Source organism: Anabrus simplex, chromosome 9 (genome assembly GCF_040414725.1).
Source record: "Anabrus simplex isolate iqAnaSimp1 chromosome 9, ASM4041472v1, whole genome shotgun sequence".
Lineage (NCBI taxonomy): Eukaryota > Metazoa > Arthropoda > Insecta > Orthoptera > Tettigoniidae > Anabrus > Anabrus simplex.
In genome coordinates, this window is record NC_090273.1 from 12,718,757 (window position 1) to 12,743,996 (window position 25,240).

A 25,240-nucleotide genomic window follows, 5' to 3' on the forward strand; every position below is an offset into this window, starting at 1 on the left:
GCAATGTTTGGCACTGTCTCTCGATGTTCACGAAAAGCAGAGAACAGTTATATCAGCCAGACTGCATAAACCATCAGGCACAAAGTCACAACACAATCCAAATATGAAGATCTAAAGTAATGAAGAAGCCGAAGACGAGCAGCTCAACCGAAGCAACTTGCAAGCTCCAGAAGATCGGTTGAGCTGCTCGTCTTCGGCTTCTTCATTACTTTAGATCTTCATATTTGGATTGTGTTGCGACTTTGTGCTTGATGGTTTATGCAGTCTGGCTCATTTAACTGTTCTCTGCTTTTCGTGAACATCGAGAGACAGTGCCAAACATTGCAAGTGCCGTGCTGATGCTCGGAAGATTACGCATTACTTCTTTTAAGCGACTTACATTCCACTTCGTCTGAATTTTACAGTGCCTACCCCCATCATTTTTATATCGCCTCTTCAACTGATATTGTGTGGACTTGACCGTTAACTTCTTTCTTACTTATGCATTGTTTTTCCAGTTATAATCGGCTGATGATGACCCAGACTGGGGTCGAAACTGGTACCACTTCCACTTTTAATTAAATAAGAGTGTAATCTCTACAGCTCTTATTTACTTGTATTGAATAGGTTGAACTACCATATTTATTATTTCAATTTAATTGCAATCTTTATACACTCAAAGATTATGCCACAATGGACTTCCTTCTTAGACACCACCTCAATACTTCTTCGTTATCCAACAAACTAACTTCAAAGTTAGTCATCAGTCTCTGAGACTAGTATATTCCTATGGACTGTGCAAGTCCAGCATATATCTGGAGTGTTGTTATTCCCAGGCAAAGCGTTAACACTGCCCGGATCAGTAGAACAATCCACGGTCCTGTTTTAGTGACATGAACCAACATTTCCATAATGAAGGGTTTATATGAACAAAACAACAACATTGTTGTAACGACTGGAAGCAGCGAGCGATTCAAATCATGCCGGGACCACAACCACACCAGTGTTACTGTAGTGATATGCTGTACCTGGAACAAAATGCACAAAGACCATTAAATTAAATTTAATATGACACACAAAATCAAATACATAAGGAAATTTTTTTATAGCAGTCAGACAGTATCATTCTAATCAAACTACGTGTTAAATACTATGGTCTGGTCTGAGACTGCCACAGACCAGGAGGAAAGGGAGATGCAGGAACCCTGCCTGCCACACCTTTGCCAACATCACAAGATCTCGTTAACCGCCTCCCTAATATATCGTACTAAGTCGTAGCGCTATCACATTTCGTACTAGGTCGTACCTGTATTTTATGAGCGTATACCTCTGCCATCTCTTGGTGAATTTTAGAGTAAACAAAATTGTTATATTTGAACTATGAGTTGGTCTCTCTGGTTGTTCAGATCGCCCGATATAAATTCTCCAAATGATTTTAATCTGTCAAAAATAATTTGCCCAATTCTGATTAGTGAAATTTTAATTGTCCTTTGCCACAGTGTTACATGCATCCCCTCGTAAAAATTACACGTATATAGGAGTAGTTTTATATTTACTGCTGTTCAAACGTTGACTCTACAGATCTGGAGTTGTAACGAGAAAAAAGTTTGTTGTTTAAAGGAGCCTAACAGCGAGGTCTTCGGCCCACGAAAAAAAAAGATGTCTGGAAAGTTGCATTTGAGTAGCCTAAAAGTTCTGAAGGAGAGGGTTAAACAAATGGAAAGTTGATGGCTTAAATACCCAGGTATTTATAAATCAGGGTAAATACCCAGGGTATACCCAATTTGGGTGAATACCGGGGTATTTTAGATTTTTCATTAAAAATCCTGTGCCGTGGTAAGTTGAACCTTAAAAAAGGGTACCAGTATGCAAACTATTCTACATTAACTTTTTAGAAATGTAACAACATTAGATAGTTCATAAAATTAAATTTAAGTAGAACTGGGAGTTAAAAACAGAATTAGAATTGGGAATTAGATCAGAAGATAAAATTCAATAGTTATAACCTGAAAAACTCAGAATTGAACTAGGCCTTTTGCAAACATTGAGATAAAAGTTGGGGGAAATTTATTCAGAGCATTGGCCAAGTTCTACAAACGGTGTAATATACAGTTTTCAACGTACTGTATATGTTTTTCAGAACAGTTTTTAATATCATTCCTATATAAAATAAATAATCAAATAACCAAAAAGACCAGTAAATAGAAAATTAACAGTTACACTAAAAAAGTTCTAAAAAAAATAGAGGCCTTACTTAATTTAGGTTTAATGAAGCTTAGCAAATGTATTAGGCTATTCATAATCATACATAATGAATCTCTTTAGGCTTAGGCCTATATTCCAATTTACAATTAAAAATATCATTTGAGTAGTACAAGTACAACTAATCTGAGTTTTCATCACGCTCAGAGATGTACTCTTCATCTGAGAGAGAAATGTGGCCATCATCGCTGTCCTCGCTATAGGAAACTTGCTACTGGGCGAGTTGGCCGTGCGCGTAGAGGCGCGCGGCTGTGAGCTTGCATCCGGGAGATAGTAGATTCGAATCCCACTATCGGCAGCCCTGAAGATGGTTTTCCGTGGTTTCCCATTTTCACACCAGGCAAATGCTGGGGCTGTACCTTAATTAAGGCCACGGCCGCTTCCTTCCAACTCCTAGGCCTTTCCTATCCCATCGTCGCCATAAGACCTATCTGTGTCGGTGCGACGTAAACCCCCTAGCAAAAAAAAAAAAAAAAAAAGAAAGGAAACTTGCATTAGATCATTTCTTGGTTTTCAAGTTTTGTTTAGCAGATTCCAGTTGTGTGACAAGTAAGCTATCTGTCCAGCCCTTTCAGTTGTAAGTCGGTTTCTTTTCTTACAGTGGATCCAGCTGAATGTTCTTTCAATAGCAGCGGATGTTACTGGAGCGCCTAAAATTCACACATAAACATCAGCTAGCACAAGTTTCTTTCAAGCCCCTCCACCATAACATAGGCTAATTGCTTTCTCTTTCTCAGTATCTTTTAATCCTTCCCAAAGAAAGGGCTGCTGCCACAGCCCCTCTTTATCTCTGTAGTCCGCAATGTTTTGCCGAAGTTCAACTACTTTTGTTCCCATGCTACTGCCGACTTCACAGACAAACTCAATAGCATCAAGCAGTTCAACAGGTTTCAAATTGCAACCTTGAGATGAAGAGTTCAATAAGTCGGCAGCCAGACGAATTTGGCCGACACCAAATTTCACACGTTTCTCCAGTTTGGCTAGCACAGTTTTCTCTTCAGAGTTTTGAAGAGGGGATTCTGGAATTTCTTGCTTGAGTGTGTTGTGTAGTTTGTGAAACTTTGTGAAAACATTGTGGATTATGGGGGTGATGGACTCCGAGGCAGTAATAAGTTCAATGATTGGATCAAAAATGTTCAACAGCTTTTGAACTTGCACCCAAAACACTCATCATCAAGTAGCTGCCTTTTCATTTCTGGTGTGATTTCAGCTCCTCACTAACAGCAAGCTTTTGAAGCACAGATTTATTTGCTAGTAAACTTTGTAAACAAAACAAGTTGCTTCTCCACCTAGTCTGCTCAGGAAGTTTCAAAGATATTCTGTCTTCAAACATTTTGTCCAATTGAAGTCGGTCAAATAATGCTTTCAGGATGTGGCTATTCTTGATACTTTTCACTATGCTATAACAGTTGCCATGAAAGGTTTCACGGTGTTACATTTTAAAATATATTTGCATAAAAGATGCAAGAGGTAAGCAAGGCAACCAAGTGGTATGATTGTCGGATATTTCTCCTTAACCAAGGCCAAAGCAGCTCTCTTGTTTCTCCAATTACTACCAGAAACTTCTCAGAACTACATCTTTCAATTACATTGATCATCAACTTGGCTCAGTAAGGTGCATTGTGTCTGTTATCCTTTGTTGCTACCAACTCCACAAAAAGCGGTTCTGGTTCTGAGATGACAAAGTTTACTATTGACTCATTTCTGATATTACTCCAACCATCACACTGTAAATGTAAGTGTATAGAGTCATTTAGCTGGCCTGCGACTTCATTTTGCATTTCTGCATACTGAGCTTTGAGATATGAAGAAGTTAGACGATACCTGGATGGTGAAGTTTTTTCAAGAATTCTAACCACAGTGGATGTTCAACCATAGATAACGGAGCTCCGCTTATGAAGACTGCTTTCACCAAACTTTGATTGAGGTCTAAGGGGGGGAAAAAAAAAAATATATTAGGCATGCCATATTGTTATTATAGCCTACAATCCCTTTACAAGACTAGTTACTATTTACTTCCTGATATAAAAAGAGAAGCAAAAACAGCAAAATTAGGTGTCCCAAACGTGTATCAACATGTCTGAAAGTCCGATAAGGAAGTTATTGTCCGTGAGCTTTTATCGCTGAACTGTCCACCGCTAAACCACTACAACGTTGTGTAGTGCTCGCAGAAGGAACTGCCTCCACAGGGAGTTAGCATTGTTTGCGACACCTAATTTTGCTGTTTTTGCTTATATTTTCATTACAGAAAGTAAATATAAAAGTATGAAGAAATCAAAGGTGATACAGTAATTGTAAACAATTACCCAAATTTGTTACTTAGGCAAATTGATTATGTTCAAGAAGATACCGCAGTAAATGAGTACCGGTCACTGGACCTAATGTTTATACTGTAACTGAACTGCAGTATATAGTATTTAAAAAAAAATGATTTTACTTACATTTAATTGACTGTCCATGTGGTCCAAAAAGGTCGGTAAGTCTCCTCCGCTGGCGCTTGATGATCGTTGAGGTCAATTAAAGGTGGAATGGTCACTCCTTCCAGACAGGCTACTCACATTGCCCGGGATTTGATTCTTCTGGTTCAAAAGACACATCTGCCTCCAATTCCTCTTGCTGATAAAGATATTCAGGTGTTTTCTTTGTGCTGGATTTAGGAATGGAATGGCCTACTTTTGTATTTACAGTGCTTGGCTGAACAAGAATTTTCTTCATTTCTTCAGGACATTTAAAGTATTTTCTGATATTGTTGGTCATTTTATTAACATTAGCATGTTTGTATACAACATTATAATACTTGCAGACAACACCACCTTTGTTATTGTCTTTAAATAACTGCCAAGCAGGATCCTTTTTTTTTTTTTTTGGGCCCATTTTTCTCACACTAATAGTTCACAAAAATGATGTTTTCAAGTGTTTTGACATAAAACATCAACTTAAGCTAAAGATCTCTTCATACAAGCTCAGATAAAAGACTGAAATGAAACTCTTACCACTAACAACTCTACTACACTGAAAAAGTTAGGTTAAGTACAGTAGGCATCAAACAAAGAAAAGAAAATGGGAGGAAAGTACAGTGTCAGTTAAATTCTGGGTAGGATGAGCTGAGCAGTGTTGTCAACCCACATGCTTGCTGGCATACATCTTCACCCATTATAGAGCCCACATACTTCCTGACATGCATTTATATTATTTAGAGTATGATTTAAAAAATTACATATTTTTTAATATTTAAAATTGAATGAAAAATAACTTAAAAGCACTTTTACTAAGCATTTTTTAAACAATCTCCTTTCTATTGAATATATTTTGTTACCTTTTGAGTTTTGGCATACACATATTTCAATGAATATGCATATAGCCTACTCTTACTATAAAAGTAGCTTTTCCCTCCCACATCTTTGTTGCTCATTTCCAGTACCATAATAAAACTAGACCTTCTCAATATCTTAGTATTTATTAAAAATTTAAAACACAAAACAACCAAAAGGTTTTATCCTATATTTTACTTTAGTTTAAGGAAAAAACACACTTTAAGAACTAAGAAAGACAAGGTTACAGTGCCAAAACATATAAATACCCAAAAAATACCTGGACGTCCATTTTCCTCCTTTCTTTTTCAGTTTCGAAGGATCAATACTGTTCCTGATTTCAATTTAAGGCATCAAATACCTGTGTTTCAGTCCTTGTTTGTCCAACACTTCATCAACACATCAAAAAGAGTTGTACAAAGCTCAAAAACTGAAAATTCCCTCATTTTGGGTATTTAAACGACCACTGGGTATATACCCAGCTAAATACCCAATTTATATTTACCTTCCCACTGGGTATTTACCCGACCCACATCGCTAGAGCTGGTATAACTAACTTTGTCCATAAACTGCTGAGAGAACCAGGTCTCAGCAGCATTATCTTAGATGTGATAAGACCGGATTATATGCATTTGCATATTTTACCCCCTTTTTATCGGTTATTGCATATTTTAACTAAAAACTGGCGATGATGCATATTTTAGGGTCATACACTCAAGCCTCAGATTTTGCTCGTTTGCGGAACCCGACAATTCTTAGATATTGCTCCCTCATGTGGATATTGGATATTTCTATCTTGTATCTGATTGGATATTTCTATCTTGGATCTGACTGGATATTTCCATAGGTTAGTGCTATATAGTTTAGTGTAATACAGAATGCATAACAAAACATAACAATAAACTGAGAGAATGTTAAAGAAATCGTTCAGTTACTACAACATACTTCTATTACTACAATACTTTCAACTGAAATTATTAGTGTTTTAGTCATTGATTTGTATTAAGCAATAATTTTATTTTATCAACTTTTAAATTTACCACGTCAAAATGGCATACTGGAAAAAAATATGGCGCTTATGCAATATCTAAAACAAGCACTGACCAAAACCTAAGAAATGTGCAAAGTCTAAAGCTGCAAAATCTGAGGCTGGAATGCATTTACAATATTTTAGAAATCTAAAAGGGCAGGCTCAAGTTCTATCTTGTTTTAATGTTTTATAGTGACCGCGACATATAACTGCGCAGAGTCAATGCGCCTGCCTGCCGCCCGCTCGATCCCCTCGCTTGCCATAGCGATGATTCATCACCGATGCAAACAAATTACGCACGTTGTTTGTTGCACGTCTATTGTTTCAATTTAATCCACCAGAAAAAAGAAATGCAGTTTTGTGGATAGCTGATCATTCTGGAACATTTACTTATGACGGAAATAGGTTATAGTGTCGAATTTGTGAGAAAAACATTCTGTGCACAAAAAAAGTTTTACATAGACCAGCATGTGAAGGCAAGTCTTCATCTCGCAGGAATGCAAAAGAAAGGCCCATGACAACAACTTTTAACAGTGGCAAGTAACAGTAGCAGTAACAGAGGAAACGACAAAATTCGCTTTAACATGGATCTATATGAAGCATTCATTGCAAGTAATATTCCTCTTCACAAACTTACAAACCCTATCCTCAAAGGTTTTCTGCGCAAATATTGCTTAAATCAAAATATACCAGATGGATCAAAATTGCGTAAAAATTACATGCCGACAACTTATCTACATGTTCTGGAAGAAATACGCAATGAACTCAAAGGATTTGGATTTCAGCTGATGAAACAACCGACAATAGTGGCCGTTACATTGCTAATTTAATTGTTGGTGCATTAAAAAAAAGAGCCTTCTTCTTCCTATTTGGTGGCCTGCAAAGAATTACGAAATGAAAATTATTCTACGATTGCCAGATTTGTGAATGAGGGCATTCAAAAGATATTTCCAGGATCTTCTGAAGATGTTTGTGTTTCTCTCAGATTCTGCTCCCTACATGATCAAAGCAGGAAAAGCCCTCCAAGTATTTTACACGAATATGATTCACGTGACGTGCTTCACTCACGGAGTACATCGCCTCACTGAAGAAGTACGATCCACGTTTGGGAATGTAAACAAACTGATTTCATCAACAAAGAAAGTGTTTCTTAAGGCACCTGTTCGCATCAAGGCCTACAAAGAAAACCTACAAAATTTGCCTTTACCTCCTGAACCAGTGGTAACTCTTTGGGGTACCTGGGTCGAAGCTGTGTTGTTGTACAATCAACATTTTGAGGCAACCAAAGGTGCAGTAAATGACTTTGATAGTGTAGAGGCTGTGGCAGTTTGTCAGTGCAAGGAAGCATTTAATGATTCCAGTATTCAGAAAAACATTGCAATCATTTTTCTCATATAGCTGTGAGTATTAAAAAAATAAAAATAAATACAAATTGCAGATCGTTCAGGTGTATGCTCCCACTTCAAGCCATCCAGACGAAGAAATTGAGTCCTTTTATGAAAGCCTTGATAACACCTGCAAAAAGGGAAGTGATTGCCACTTCCAGATGGTTATTGGAGACTTTAATGCAAAAGTCGGTACCAAGAAACAAGGTGACACTGTGGTGGGTAAATATGGAATTGATGACCGAAATGATAGAGGTGAGAGATTAGTCCAGTTTGCTGAATACACCAATATGTCCATCATGAATACATTCTTTAAGAAACATCCTGAACGAAAATGGACGTGGAGGAGCCCTAACTTCAGTGTAAAAAATGAGATTGACTTTATTCTGTCGAATAGACCGCATATTGTAAAAGACGTATCAGTGTTAAACCGATTCAGCACTGGGAGTGATCACCGTCTTGTGAGAGCAAGAGTTGAACTTAATGTAAGATATGAAAGGAACAAACTCATAAGAAGGAAGAGCAACAGAATCAATCTCAAAAACCTAGAAAACAATTCGGAATCATTCCGGGCAGCTCTTCAAAGTAAGTACCATGTAACTAAGGCTGAAGATCTAGCAGAAATGATTGTTTCGTGTGCTCAAGAAATCGGGGGCATATGTAAGGAAAGTGACCAACCAAAGAAATTCAGTGACAAAACTAAAACCCTGCTAAAGCGAAGGAGAGAAAAGAAAATTCAGACTGATCGTGACATGATAGAATATTCTGAAATATGTAAGGCAGTACGAAGAGAAATGAAAACTGACTTACAGAAATTCAGGGAAGACACTTTAAGAACAAGCTTAGAGAGCAAGACGAGTTTCAAGACAGCCAAACGAAAACTCATAATCGGTAAAAAGCAGCTAATTGCTCTAGATGGAAATGATGGTCGAATTACTGAAAAGGAGGAAGTTTTGAAATTCATCAGAGACTTTTATTGCAATCTGTATAGCAAACCAAAGGAAGCCCTGAATGGACCTAAACTAAATGATATATCTAATGTTCCAGATATTCTCCCTTCGGAAGTCAAGTGTGCTTTAGATAGTATGAAAAAGGGAACTGCGCCGGGTGATGATGAGCTTTGTGTGGACATCCTGAAACTCACAGGGGAGGAGACAATAAATCACTTGGCAAAAATATTCACTTCCTGTGTGCACTCGGCTTCAATTCCAACATCATGGAACAAAGCTAAGATCATACTGATACATAAGAAAGGAAATATTCACAGTATCAAAAATTATCGTCCTATCAGCTTGCTCTCTATTTTGTATAAACTTTTTACAAAGATCTTGTTAAATCGAATCAGTTTCATCCTTGACTCAGCCCAACCTATTGAACAAGCAGGTTTCCGTAGTAATTTTAGCACAATAGACCACATACTGACTGTAAGAGAAGTGATAAGCAGAGCAAATGAATATCATTTGCCTCTCTGCATTGCCTTTGTTGATTTTGAAAAGGCATTTGACTCTGTCAGCCATACAGCTGTCATGCAAGCTTTACATGAGCAAGGAGTGGAAGCAGCTTACATCCAAGTGCTCAACAATATCTATGAGACTTCTTCAGCTTTCGTTAATATCGGTAAATCAACCCCAGAATTCCCCATCAACAGAGGTGTCAAACAAGGTGATCCCATCTCCCCGAAACTATTCTCAGCGGTCCTAGAGATGGCTATGTCTAAGCTGAGCTGGGAAGAAAAGGGAATTAGAATTAATGGGAAAAGGCTAAATAACTTGAGATTTGCAGATGATATTGCTTTACTGGCAAACGACTTCGAAGAGCTCCAGACCTTAATTACAGATCTTGCATTAGAATGTCAGTTGATTGGCCTAAGCATAAACCTTTCCAAAACAAAAGTTATGTCCAACGAATGGGTTCAAGCTGGAAATGTGAATATTAAGAACATGCCATTAGAAGAGGTCAGTGATTACATCTACCTTGGCCAGATTATAAATATGACAGGTGATATAAGACCAGAAATCTATAGGCGCATCAAGCTCGGATGGCAAGCATTTGGAAGGAATTCTTCAGTATTAAGATCAAAAATGCCAGCAAATCTGAAGAAAACAGTATTTGACCAATGCATCCTTCCTGTGCTGACTTATGGCTGTGAGACTTGGACTCTGAACGAATTCACAAAAGGGAAACTTCGGACCGCGCAGAGAGCCATGGAAAGGTCAATGCTAGGCTATACAAAGAAAGATAGGAAAAGAGCTGATGACATCCGGTCTGTTACAAAGGTTAAAGACATCTTAGAGAGAGTACGCTCCTTAAAATGGCAGTGGGCTGGCCATGTTGCACGAAGAAATGATGATAGATGGACAAAACTAGTGCTGGAGTGGAGTCCGAGAGAACATCGAAGGCCTAGAGGAAGACCACCGGACAGATGGGACAAAGATATCAAGAAGATCGCTGGTACCACTTGGATGAGATCTGCCCAAGACCGTTCTACTTGGAGAAGACTGTTGAAGGCCTACCTATACCCACGACTTAAAGAGGCCACATCATTTTAATGATTGAAATGGCTGATTGTATTAAAAAGCTTGAAACTCATGGTTTGGTGTTGACTGAATCTATTCAGGTATTGAATAAAATTCATCTAGTGAACTCCTCCTTGCCGGAGGTATTCTGAGGAAACTTTAAAGAAAAGTTTGCAATCATTTTGAACAATAACCCACGCTTTGAACCTTTGTGTCAAATTGATAGTTTTATTAATGGGACGGGTGAACTTTTGCCAGAAACAATAAGTGCCAATATACGAAGGTGGTTTGAAAAGTCCGTGCAAAGTCCGAGAGATGGCACCACCTGCGCGTATCGGGGTCATGTTTAGTTAGTAGCATCTCTTGAATGAACGCACACCAAGTTTCAGCCATATTGGTCTATTTATTTGTGTTTGGCATTCGTGTGAATCAAGGAAGTCGAGTGATTTTCAAGAAATGGGCGAAAAATAATTTTGTGTGGTGATTAAACATTACTTTATGAAAGGCAAAACGCCTCAGGAGATTAAAGAGAAGCCTGATAAACATTATGGTGACTCTGTACCTTTAATTAGAACAGTTTATAAGTGGTTTCAAAATTTTCGGACTGGCCATATGGGCACAAGTGACGCTGAACGTTCTGGACGGCCAGTGGAGGTTACGAATCCAGAAATCATTGATCAAATCCATGATATGGTGATGGATGACAGAAGAGTTAAGGTGCGTGAGATTGCTATTGCTGTGGGCATCTCGACTGAATGGGTACATATTTTGCATAAACATTTGGACATAAGAAAGCTATCCGCAAGATGGGTGCCGCTATTGCTGACGCTTGACCAAAAATGGAATCGTGTGAAGTGTTGCAAGGATGGTTTGCAGCTGTTCCAGAAATATCCGGAGGACTTTAAGCATTGTTTCATCATTGTGGATGAAACATGGATACATTACTATACTCCCGAGACCAAACAACAATCTAAACAATGGGTTACCAAGGGGGAATCTGCACCAAAAAAGGCGAAGACGGTTCCTTCGGCCGGAAAGGTTATGGCGACTCTCTTTTGGGATTCGCAGGGGATAATCCTCATAGACTATCTGGAAAAGGGTAAAACTATTACAGGTGCATATTATTCATCGTTATTGGACCGTCTGAAAACCGATCTGCAAGAAAAACGCCCGCGACTGGCCCACAAGAAAGTCCTTTTTCATCACAACAACGCACCAGCACACACCTCAGCAGTTGTAGTCGCAAAATTAATGGAAACAGGATTCCAACTCGTTTCACATCCCCTCTATTCTCCAGAATTGGCTCCCTTGTACCCCAATTTGAAGAAATGGCTGGCGGGACAAAGATTTTATTCAGACGATGAGGTGATTGAAAACACTAATGGATATTTTGCAGACTTGGACAAATCCTATTATTCGGAAGGGATCAACAAACTAGAACATCGTTGGAGGAAGTGTATAAGCCTAAAAGGAGACTATGTCAAAAAATAGAAAAGGTTTACCCCAAACACGTAAGTATTTTTATTTTTGCACAGACTTTTCAAACGCCCCTCGTAGCACCCAAATTCAAATACTGTCCAGTTACCTCAGTTGATGTCAAACGGTCCTCTTCTGCTTATAAAAATGTTTTGAGCGATCGACGACACAATCTTACTACGGAACAGTACCTGATCATTTCTGTTTACCATAGTAACAAAATGTAAAAGTAACTTGTAAACAATACTTTTTCTGAATAAAAATTGCCAATTGTATGTTGTTTTTGAAATAATATAAGTTATATTATATAACTAATCATTACTTTGTTTTTTATTATTTGATCTTGCATATTTTCACACTTTTCATGAATATTTCAAGCTTTTTATGTTGTATATAATCCGGTCTTTAGTGATAAGTAATGGAAAGGAACAAACAAGTGCAATAGTGAAACAGTGAAAGGAACACAACAGCTCTTACTCAGCCTTTCAGTTTATCAACTATGTACATTTGGACTTGGTACTAGAAACTATCCTTAAAATTAAATTTCCATTTCATTTTGTATCAACCCTATGTAGTACACAGTTCCTTGTGGTCAATATTCCTCTCTTCTGCATTATTTCTGAGCACTGTTGACATTAAATTTGTACCGTACTTCGCTGGTGTGCATCACAAGGCTTGTATGGGCTGCCAGTGGATGAAATAATGAGCTTGGCAGCTACAAGAAACATCAAGTTTCTCTCGGCAGGGCAATCCACTAGCATTCAGATTAGCGACAGCGATAGCTCTGGTGGTGGTGACTGCAAGTTGTGGCAGCTAGAAGCGCGAGTGAGCAACTGGCGGGGACTGTTTCCAAGTCTGGCACCTGCAGTTGCCATGTATGAAAGCTCTCATTTTAAAAAATATTCCGCTATAAGATGCCGTGTGAAAAGGCTCTTACTGAGAGTAATGGTTAAGTAAGTGTGCCACAAAATTTCTGATAGTGACGATTCAGGTCTTGTTCACCTCATGTAACAAAAATCAAGAAATGCATGAATTATGTCCATCATTTTACCTTCTTTGACACTAACAAATTTCCAGCTATTAAGGTCTACTAATTGTTGATTTTGCCAGTTCTTATCCTGTGTTTGGTAAGATTTTGTGGCAATGGCAGTTAATTTTGATCACTGGATTTTTCAAGAGTTGTTCCATTATGGGCATGTGTGAATTTTACCAGGTTTTCCTTTGGTGGCTTTTGTCAATGTTTCTTGCATGGTACTGCCTCTCCTTCAGCTAAATTTACCCTCTTTTCCCTTTCTACTGATAGTTCACTGAAGTGTATTTGCGTGCAGACATTTTTATTTGACGCCATTTAGGCTGTCTGCGCATCAATTTTGACATTCCGTTTCAATCTACCAGTTGGGAGAGTAAACCAGATCTCAGTTGGGCAATCTATGGTAGAGTTTTAAATTAATTTTGTCGAGTAAACACCAAATGTGTCACCAGAGATTTCTAACATGCTGACACTGTACGACATGGAGTTTGAACCCGTGATTGTGGGATCCAGAGGCTGACACTACCATTGATCCACAGAGAGAGCTAAGGAAAGGATATGTTTACCAGATTGTGAACCATTTTATTGTGTCTAAGGAACCTGATACTCCTGAAATCCACATCCATAACATCAAATGGTTGTGGAAATCATTGAAAACAAATATTAACACACTGATAACCAGATGTCTTGTTGGTTCTCATGCTGGGGACGCGTCGAGAGGAACATATCTAGAATAAGATGCAGGTTTGAAAAAAATATCATGATACATTTATATTACTTGAGATAAATTAATGACACTTGCTCCAAGGGTCTTACCGTTGATATGAGTACTTCTCAGAATATCAAATAAACTGTCCACAGGCAGTTTGTGAAATATTTCATTATCCTGTAGGAGTTCATCTCTACAGTGCATCTTCCTGACACTGGTTATTCACACGATGACATTAATGGAAGCAGAAAGAGTGTTGAGGGAAAAATATGTAAAAATTCAATTCTACAGAAGTCTCGTTTGTCAGTGAAGAACAATAGCTCGTATGTCCATCAGCCTGCCTTTTGTCTGATGGCAATGATGCTATCTCATGATGCTTTTCATCACAGTTACAGACAGCTGCCTACCACAAAGGAAACTGGAGCAAAATGAAATGTCAAAAAACATAAATTCATGTAGCTCTCGTCAAAGTCTTCGCAGAAAGGGATGGGACGGGGATATGGATTACTTGTGTATTTTTGAGTCCCTGTATATCCAGAGGCAGTGCAAACTCAAAAAGACCTGGAGAAATTATGAGGATAGTTCACAAGTGTGTTCAAGGTGTGGGGAGGCGAGGATATGATTTGAGGATTAAATTTACGATGGAGATTAGGTGTTACTGTGGTTAACAAGGGAGTACTAGAGTGGAGCTGGTTCTGTACTCTCTCCTCAAACTGGGATAACAAAAGACTCTCTATGCCAAAGGTGTCAATGTTCTTAGGACAATAATTACTAAAACAGTCTGCAATTGGATACTTACCAAACTTATATTGGACTCTAGGCTTTTCTGAATGTAAGTCCAATCAAATTCAGCACCTCTTGCACCAACCCACAGCAACAGAAATCGTGTGAGTACAATTTCTGCTCCAGCCCATCCCACACCAGCAGTCAATATCTTGGCATGGCCCTTTCCTGGTATTCCCATCAATACCAAGTAAATTCCTCCTAGATCTAATAGGTCCACAGTAGCTTTCAAAAACTCCTGCACAAAAACATGACAAATGAGTGTTACAATATAACTCGAGAAGGAATTTCCAGAACTTTCAATTCAAATGGGAGTGAGAAACTGTGATATTGTAACTACCTTTCAGATATATGTATGTTTTACATCACAAGGCTAGAGGAAATGGCTATGAAGCCCTGGTATGGAAATGGGAAGCTATGGAAAACTATCTTCAGGGCTGCCAACAGTGGAGTTTGAACAAGCTCACAGCTAAGTGACCCAAACTACTTGGGTCAGATGATTATAAATACTATTATCAACATTATCATTCAAGCAAACATAACGTATTAGGAATATAATGAGATTCTGCTTTCTCCAATTGGAGTTCCCCTAACTGACAAAGCTTACAAAATAATTAACTGGAATGGTGAAATTTCGTTGTTGAAGAGAAATGAAACCATTTGTTATACAGATGATTTTTGAGAAGGTTTAATTTCAAAGAGGATTTGCTCACACTGTTGATGAGAGTAGGCCTATGTCTTAGTACAAAACTCAGTGTACTTAGTTATTGTTCTCAAACAGTAACCATACAACCTGAATGGATGTTAAAATGAGCAGCATCCTAGACTGATTTTGAGAGAGGTTCATGGCAATTACTTTTCAATGGAAAAAGTGTTGCACATTTTCCTAATACATCTCCAACCCACAAATGTGACCGTTACTGAATATTTAATTTTACGATCACATTGTACTTGAAATAAACTTTTGATGCATTAGATTGTGTTCAGTACATGTAGTACGTATTGAAGAGATGTTATGTACAGAACAAAAATGGCCAGTGGGATCCAAACCCACAACCTCCTGATTTCATGTCACTTGCTCTACCCAGCTGAGCTAATATGACACCATCATCATCATCATCATCATCATCATCATCATCATCATCCTTTCCAGTGAGCCGGATATGATGTTTAAGAACGATGAGCCTCCATTTATTACGGTCCTGGTATGCTTCTTTTCTCTCTAGGGCATCCCATGTTTCTCCTCTCTTCTCTAGGTCTTCTCTTATCGGATTTAACCACCTATTTCTAGGGCGTCCAATTGTTCTTCATCCCAGAACGATCTTTTCAAAAGTACTTCCTTGGTGTTCGAGTCACCTGCATCCGCTTAATCTGTCCTTGCAGCTGACATCAGACAGCCTCCTCAACGTAGTCCATGAGATGTCAGAGACGATCTGTGTTTACATGGATAAATCCTGCCAGGCATGTCCACACCATGGGGGTGGGCAACAGTACTGTAGTCAAAGCTATGGTAGCGGTCAAGTTCTGATGGGGACCCAGTCCCATGGGGTATAACATATGCCTCGTGCACAGGGATACGTGTGAAGACCTTAATGGCAGTAAAGGTGTAAAATGAAAGTTTTCAATGTAGCTGAACTGGCGGAGGAGGCAACCCGTCCATCTGAGGATAGTACAGAAGGAACCCACTGCCTTGTGGGAAGAAGAGAGATCCTCAAAGGCTAACGGAGTAAACCCTGAAAGAAAATCCTCTGATGCGTTAGGCTAAGAGGTCAGTAGAAGAGTGTTATTAGGTGTTGCTTTCAATCTAAGAACGAGCCTCGGATAGAAGAATACGACCTAATACAACGAAAGCTTATTTCGGGTGATCGTTAATGATTTTATTTATTGCGTCCACTCTGTGATCATTGATTAAAGGGTGAAAGGTATAAATATCAGCCATAAGAACATCAATGTAAGTCATTACAGCTTTTTATAGGTCTACTATCTACCCTCAGAATTACTGGTTGCCTACGGAGAATCTGGCACTGCAAAGCTATTCCATTTAATAAATGAACTGTAAGATATATGAGCTGGGAGAAGTGCCATTCAATTTTAAAAAGAAGATCAATATGGCTAACTCTAAAAAAGTGTGAAAATAATAATTTAGTATTTCATATGTGTAAAATTTTAATGCAAATTACTTATAGAAAAATGGAAAGACAAGTTGAAACATACTTGGGAAAAGATCAGTTTAGATTTCAGGAAGCAATAACTCTACCAAACTGAATAAAGAACAAACCTAAATACATGCCCTAGAGGCATTTACTGTCCTGTTGTTTTACCAAGAGATCACTTGCTGAGAAATAAATGTATTAGTTCTTAACATAGCAGGCCAGCAGCTTCCATCTCCTCAACACCTTGCAATGGACTCTTCCACTATTAGTGTGCAAGGACAGCTCATCCCCTCCTGCATCTCAGTTTCAGCCTGAGTGCACTGTTTGACGGACCTGGTCTAAACATCCTGGTACATCCTATAATGTACGAGTGTTTATGAGTTAATTGTTGTTGTTGTTGTTATTATTATTATTATTATTATTATTATTATTATTATTATTATTATTATTATTCAGTTAATACAGTAAGAATGTGTCAGTTTAGTTTTATTTTCTTGTAAATAGTGCCTCCGTATATACTGAAGCCAAACACACCATGGACAGAAATAGGGAACGAGAAATCAAAGACTTTTACAAAGTGTTGAGAAGGAAATGGCAAGAGATGAGGAGAGAACTGAAAATCCAGGAATGGTTAGGCACCAATTGTTTATCAATGAACCTGCTGTTGAAGTGAGTAATGAACTTGCATCGGATGATGACATGGATGAAGAGATACAAATACAAGAAGAAGGTTCCAGTTCAGAGGAATCTGCTGATGAAGAGGAGCAAGTTGAGTGTCAAGGATCTCAGTACATTGGAAAAGACAACAAAACAACATGGGCTGTCCACTGTCCTCCACAGAATAGTAGAAATACGAGAATGCCTGCACGATATATAATGAGCCACTTACCTGGAGTGACGCATCATAAACAAACTCTCCGACAGAGGCGTGGAAAATATTAACTACGAATGAAGTGTTGGATGACACTGTAAGATTTACTAACCAACGTATTGCAATAGTCCGACCCGGGTATTCAAAGCAAAGTGATGCCCGAGACACAAGTAGGAGTGAGATAAAGTCATTTATTGGTCTTCTGTACTTGGTGGGGTCTACAATGCATCTCATTTGAACCTAATGGATTTATGGGGAACTGAGGGTTTGGGATTGAATTTTACAGAACAAACCATAAACTTAAAACGATTTGAATTTCCAATAAGAACCATAAGATTAGATGACCAGTTGTGGTGGTTATTTTTTTAAGAGGAAGTACAAATAGGCAACAATCCTCTATATAACACTAATCAGAGAAAAAAAATGGAAGGTATTGGATACTTTGAATAATGAAGATAACGGCCAAAGGAAGACAAGGGTCATGAAGAGCGTAAAATTGATCGAGTGCTCTAATACCGTCGGGTCAGAAAAGAACAAGAACTGACCAAGGAAGATCGGATAGGATAGATGAAAGTAAGTGGGAAAAAAAATGTCGGGACTCGGCTAAGGGCCCTATCCCCCTGTGGGTGCGTGTGGTAGAATAACACCCACGGTATCCCCTGTCTGTCATAAGAGGCGACTAAAAGGGGCCTCGGGGGGCTCTGAACATTGGAGCGTGGGTTGGTGACCACGGGGCCCTTCGCTGAGTCCTGGCATTGCTTCCACTTACTTGTGCCAGGCTCCTCACTGTCATCTATCCTATCCGACCTCTCTTGGTCAACTCTTGTTCTTTTCCGATCACGACGGTATTACGTATGGAGGCCTAGGGAGTCTTTCATTTTCACGCCCTTTGTGGCCCTTATCTTCCTTTGGCCGATACCTTCATTTTTCGAAGTGTCGGACCCCTTTCATTTTTTTTCTCCCTGATTAGAGTTATATAGAGGATGGTTGCCCAGTTGTACTTCCTCTTAAAACAATAATCACCACCACCACTAGCAACTGGTGTGTTTTTATTGACTCTTCCAAAAGAAGTTTAAAGGCTGTTTTGCTTCATAATACAAATGTTCTGGCATCCATACTACTTGCACACTCCACAAAAATGTCTGAAACATACGAGACCTTAAAGTTGGAGCTTGAAAAAATTAAATATCACGAGCATGGATAGCAAATTTGCGGTGATTTGAAGATCATTGGATTGTTGCTGGGACAATAAAAAGGCTATACAAAATGTCCCTGTTTCCTATGCGAATGGAATAGCAGGACATGGGATAAACATTGGGATACAGTGAATTGGCCAGACAGGAAACAACTACAACCAGGATCTAAAAATTTCTTGAATGTAAGTCTTACTGACCGTGACAAAATTCTACTTCCACCCTTGCACATCAAATTAGGATTGATAAAACAGTATGTCAAGGCATTATATAAAAGTAGCCTATGCTTCCAATATTTATCCACTAAATTTCCCTCATTATCAGATGTAAAAATCAAAGAAGGCGTATTTGATGGACCACAGATTCATAAACTGATGAAGGAAAAAATATTCACGGACATGATGACCAAAATTGAGAAAGAGGCATGGAACGCATTCAAAGATGTAGTGACTAAATTCCTTGGCAACATTAAGGACCCTCAGTACAAAGAAATTGTAAGGAAAATCTTGGTAAAGTTTAAGGAACTCAGTTGTAATATGAGCCTTAAGCTTCATTTCTTAGCTTCACATCTGGATTATTTCCCTCCAAATTTAGGAGCTGTCAGTGAAGAACAAGATGAAAGGTTTCACCAGGATCTCAAAGATGCAGAACAAAGCTATCAGAGACGTTGGGATGTGAATATGATGGCCAATTACTGTTGGTCGATTGCACGAGACGACCCTTCTAGAGATCATTCGGGAGCTTCAAAAACCCGGAAATTCCATGAAAACAGTAAAAAACGGAGGTGTAAATCTAACCTGCACATAATGTAAGTAAAAAAACTATGTATGTTTAACCACGTAATTTTTATTCAAGGTACGGTTATATTAATCTAAAAGCAACGGTACAACCGAAACTAAATAGGCGCTTTATGCTTCAGTTTCACGAATTTCAAAATACATTAAAAATATAATACAAACCATCTACTTGCTTACAAAGCAGCATTTATGTGTATTTAATGCATGCAAAATCTGATTACGTTTTGCAAGCTGAAATTTACATTAATACATCAAATGTAATCCATACTAAGTATCAACAATTTTACATAAGAACAAAATAACATTTTGTAAAATTGCCACTAAACCAGACGTGATACGCCAAAACTAATTTTTTTCTCGAATTCTGCGTTAAGAAATTAATAAAACCCACCTATTTTCATTTTTACCGCACAAAAAAAATTTTTTTTTTTTGCAGGCTAGTGTAATTGTTCAGTGAATGTTCATATGATGAAATAGTCTGGTAATGGTAATCTTAGGAGCGAAATTCTGCACCTTGTTGATGAGAACAGGCTGCTTTTTTTCTCAATTTTAACTTGAGCTATATCTTTAAACAATTTGCTTTCACAGTTTCTGAACAAAGACTTTATCCATGAGAGGAAAATTATTTCAAGTAGGCACTTTAAAAGAAGAGGGTAAAGGCCTGCTTGGTTCACTCAGAAAGACGTGGGTTCAAATTCCCGTAAAGAGGTCGTAAAATTTAAGAAACAAGATTTCCACTTCCGGAGGTGCACATGGCACTGAGGTTCACTCAGCCTACACCAAAAATGAGTACCAGGTTAATTCCTGGGGGCAAAGGTGGCCTGGCATAGAGCTAACCACTCAACCTCGTCAAGTGCTGAGGTTACGGATTGTGGAAGCCTTCACCTTCCACCCCTCCAAGGGCCTTCATGGGCTGTACGGAGATGACTTTGCTTTACTTAGAATGTTTTCCTTCTGTGCTTCATACATCATCTTTTTAACTCTTGCACCGGGTCTCCCCAGAAAGGTTCTTTTTTTTCCTTCCAATCTGGAGAAAATGAATGAAAGACGTGCAAGGTAGATATTTTCGATACCTGTTTATTTCAAAGGAACTTGACGGTTAAAAATGGATCGCATGGTCGGACGGGATTAAGAGGAGAAATGCCGGTGTATATGAAAGGTCTTAGGAGTTTGGCAGTAAGTCAAGCGACAGTATTTTTGGAATAAAGTATCCACAAATAAGATATTTGAATTACAGATTAAGAAATTTAAATAAAACGTTTCTCTTTTTTTTTTTTAGGTGTAAATAAGGATTTAAGGAAAGGAGAAGTTTTCAAGAACAGAGTACACAGCCTTTTAAATTTTAGTACATAGTGACTAACTTCATAGGTTTAATTTATTTTGTGATTTGAAAATTATTAAAAGTTTTTACTAAATGATACGGAAAAGTGAACATTTTTTACGCAAAAGGGATGTTTTAAGGATTTCAAGATTTTATGTATAATTTGATTTACTGATGACTGTATTGTACAGATGTGTAAAGTCCAAGGATTTTGTTTGATGTTTTGCACCGCTGAAGAAGGGAGCAGTTGATCTCTCGAAACATGTATGGGAGCTAATATAATAAAATGTGAAGTACTGACAAGGCGGAAAAGTGTTTTCATAAATTAAAATACCTGTAAGAGCTGCGCTGAAATCTTAATGAATAGTTGCTCCTGAAATTGTTACAGATCATCAAAGTCTTCAAAAGACAATTGAATTTCTGGACGCTGTGAGGAAATGGCATGACATTCATGACGTGTGCAACACTAAATAATACTACACCTCTAGAAATACGGACAGAGAAGTATTTACACAAACTGAGGATGAGCGATTGACCTGGCTTTCGGAACACTTTTTGCCTTTTATGGAGGAAATTCAAAGATCTGATAAAAGGGAAGAGAGGATTAGCCAAGGGATATATGAAGCTCTGGTGATTACCACTCAGTCTACCATCAAATATATCAATCATTTACTCTCAGAAGATCCCATTATGTTCTAAGTAGAAACCTTAACAGACGACATTGCTCCTGTTTAACCACCTGCGTAGGAGAGGTGGTTTCGATGATATATTGGATGCCAGATCTTGCCTTTGTGCGATCGAAAGCACGCTGAAAACAGGAATGATGAATCCGTCAGTTACTTCCAAAACCGAACATCAAGTTTTCAAGACCCTGGATGTCATAAGGAATACGGTAATCCAGAATGATGTGAAGTCTCCAAGTTAATGCTTCCACTGGAGGTTTTGCAGGTGTTACATGAGCCCATATGTTTTATATTTTCATCAGCTAGAGCTGGGTCGGTTCTTCAAAATATTATAGATTGACTGGTATGTAATATAATAACTATCGAGTGATTAAAAGATTCATTTTTGTGTAATTATACCTGTTCTTTATTGCATTTTGATGAGTTTTTGAGGTGAATATCCACATTTTTGTTTTTTCCCATTTAAGATCATTGTGCAGGTCAGCCCATAAAGATGACATCTAGCAGTGTATTCTGAAACTCTCCGCGACCCCATCAGCTGGCCAGCATTTCCAGGCCTTGTTCATCACGTAGGCAACGATTCAACCAGTGATGAAGTGTGCTAGTATCCACTGTTACCACTGATAACAGTTTAAAAATATAAAAATCGAATATTCTTTAAATTAATATATAATATTTTTGTTTCTTCGCCGGGACGTGTCGCAAGAACTCTATTGCAGCAGTTTGCCACCGTCAAAGCTGAGCGAGAGGCTGTTACCACTTCATGTAGGCCTAGTGGTTACGCTTTTAATCTCTTCTAACAGCTAGGCGAGTATTACTGTGCCTGCGCCAAGCAAGGCCCCTTTCCCCTCGACACACGATGTATCACCAAGTTTACACAAGGAGTATTTTATTATACTACCTGAACAACACTCCAATGTCTAGTATCACTCATTATTATATGATAATTTTTAACCAACATATTATAACTTAATCCGTATCATCTTCAATTTGACCATACATTTTTAACCCTAATGTTTTTTTGAAAACAAATCTCACTTTCAATATGCAAGTTTTGTCATACTAATCCTATCCAATGATGCCATGGGTTTGATACTCTGGTCCCCAAATGTTGCTTATTGTTCAAGCATTTTACGAAGAGGATCCATTTCAGATTCAGACATTAATTATTTTTAAGAAATAATATGACACAAAATTCTTTTAGACGAACATTTTAATAATTTTTAAAGTGATTTTAATGTGTGTATATGTGTTTTTTCAAGTATCTTGGTACTGTAAATATAATGAACCACAGTGTCAAAACTATTAAGAGTTCAACAGTATACTTTATATAAATTGGATAAGGTCCTCAGACCAATGTTTGTTTTAGGACTGAATACGGCTGATTATGCCCAGTAAAAGAGGGGCGAAACATGTACCTCTATGATCGTTTAACCACGCAACAGTGGACTGTATTGAATAGGTGGTGTAATAAAATACTCCTTGTGTAAACTTAGTGATAAAGTTGTTTTCGATATGGAATAATGACGAGAATGGTTTGTACTGAAATGTATTCCGCTACGTTCTCCGGTCGTGTTACCACAGTGGAAAGTGGAAACAAAAGCTTATAACGTCGGTGCTGAGCTGTTCCCTTCATTCGTTCCGCTGCGCTCAACAGCGCATCGTTATATTACTGTGTTACTGTTTTTTATTATAATACGATATGACTTCTCTTGTTAAAGTGTGAATTTAAATTTAATTAATGTTAGGTAAGGACTGCACAACGTATTAAACATTAAAATGAGTGCTGTCGCTTCCACCTCGAAAATAAGTGAGTTGACGGGCCCAGAACATCCGTGTATAATATAAAGCTTAATGAACACGCCATTTTCGTTAAGAACTTTTGAAGAAAAGAAAAACATAATTTGAAAAGGTAGATCCACGCCTTCTCTTAAAAATTTATTCAAGGAATCGAAAAGAACAGTAAGTTACGATATTTTCATGACTCGTGGTACATAAATCTGGACTGGTTATGTGGTTGTGCAAAAATGAATAAACTGGAATAAATGCTTGGAATGCTTGGAATAAAGACAATGTGGACAATTTAGATAGTTTCAGAGTTTTAAAGAGACGCCATGAGGTGTCTCGAGCACACTTCAATGCTGTTGCCGATATGATTCAGTTCGGAAGGTCCAGAATCGAGTTCTGTTTGAGTACAGCTTATAGAATGAAAATTGATGAGCAAACTGTAATAAGCTAGTAAAAATAATAGATATCTTGTCAGCACTTTAATAGATGTTTATGAGTGCATGAGTAGCCTGCCATACATTTTTCATGATGTGAACAATTTTCAATTAGGGCCTAGTGCATAATCGAGACTGCTGGTCTTTATGATTTTGATGCTCACTAGTGTTCAATATATTACGTGCCATTACATCATTTTCAAATGATGTTATCTTATACAAAAATAATATAAATGATCAAGTCTTTCACTTTTATTAAATGACATCTGCACAGCTCATAAAAATGCTGCAGTGCGAGCGACAATATACTCACAGAAGGAGTGTGGTAACACTTTTCAAACCGTCACACATCGCCACTGGATTCAGCTTATTCCAGTAAGCCCCTCACTCCTACCCCCGAAACTTACGGTATAGCGCATAACATCTTGCGCTAGCGGAAACCTCTATGTGATAATATTTCCGGAGAAATAGTGACCCGCACCACATATAGACTATTATGAAGGGGAAGAATTCCTTGACAATATTCACACAATACTGAGCCTTAGATGACAGAATTTACCGGCCAAAGTACCACGCTAAAATATTTCACACAGCGATTTTTGCTGGCGCAACGACGATATAAGGTGCAAACGCATGATTTGAGTCATGCAAGGTAAAAGTTATTCAGTCTTACCCCAATGAAATCCATGCTATCCTGCCCACTACTGTCACTTGCTGGAAAAAATGTAGCTAGTATTAACATTTTGCATAACTGGGTAAAAACATAAATTCCTCCAGCTTGGAAACACTTCCAAAAAGCTCCATACTCTGACCTGAAACGATGAAAGAGGTTATGTTCAAAAAAATATCGTAAATTTACAGAATGTTTCCCCCATCGCGTACTAATATATAAGTATACTTACAGCCCAGAATATTTGTATGTTAAATAATAGGGCACATAAACCAATGCCAAACAGTTTCCAAAATGATACAGTGTCATTTTTATTAGATTATAAAATTACATGCATGCAGATAACATCGGAAACATACGAAGATCGAAATCAGAGAGTAATAATTTCTTACATGTTGCCAACAAAAGAAACTTAACCATAATAACCGTGGATTTGCCGTGGCTAACGAGATAACTTGTAAAATTGCTGAGAAGGAATTAGCAAGATCATAAATCTTCTAAACAAAGTCCAAAGTTTATTTTAGTCTCTGAGTACGTATAGACTACTTAAAGTATTGATGTCGGACTTTTTTTTGTATTTCAATTTATGTTGTTAGTACTTGACATGGTTTGGTGACAGTTCCGTTAACTTCCGGAAGATAGCGCAGTTATTAATATTTAACTCCAATCTGTAAAACAATAACGCTCCACAAATTTGCCAGCATATCGCACTGTACATTGACCCTTAAGAGGAATAATAATAATAATAATAATAATAATAATAATAATAATAATAATAATAATAATAATAATAATAATAATAATAATAATAATAATGGTTCTACGTGTTCCGTAGTGGCCAAACACATA

At 37.9% G+C, this 25,240-nt stretch overlaps 1 protein-coding gene across 1 annotated transcript; it reads right to left on the bottom strand.

Annotated features, from left to right (window-relative positions):
* Positions 1–586: 586 nt before the first annotated feature.
* Positions 587–24,744, bottom strand: LOC136881026 (BOS complex subunit TMEM147). The gene is made up of 4 exons (XM_067153619.2): positions 24,624–24,744; positions 24,395–24,533; positions 14,498–14,719; positions 587–1,007 (listed from the first exon to the last, which is right to left on the bottom strand). The coding sequence occupies exons 1-4, from the start codon at positions 24,698–24,700 to the stop codon at positions 756–758; spliced, it is 690 nt and encodes a 229-aa protein (XP_067009720.1). The 5' UTR covers positions 24,701–24,744; the 3' UTR covers positions 587–755.
* Between the last annotated feature and the right edge of the window lie 496 nt (positions 24,745–25,240).

Excerpts from the sequence above, each read along its gene's own strand:
- LOC136881026 (XM_067153619.2), bottom strand. The coding sequence starts at position 24,700 with ATGACACTGTATCATTTTGGAAACTGTTTGGCATTGGTTTATGTGCCC. Across the intron at positions 24,534-24,623 it reads ACATACAAATATTCTGGGCT|GTCAGAGTATGGAGCTTTTT; the intron begins GTAAGTATACTT and ends TCATCGTTTCAG. Across the intron at positions 1,008-14,497 it reads TAGAGTCCAATATAAGTTTG|GTACAGCATATCACTACAGT; the intron begins GTAAGTATCCAA and ends ATTTTGTTCCAG.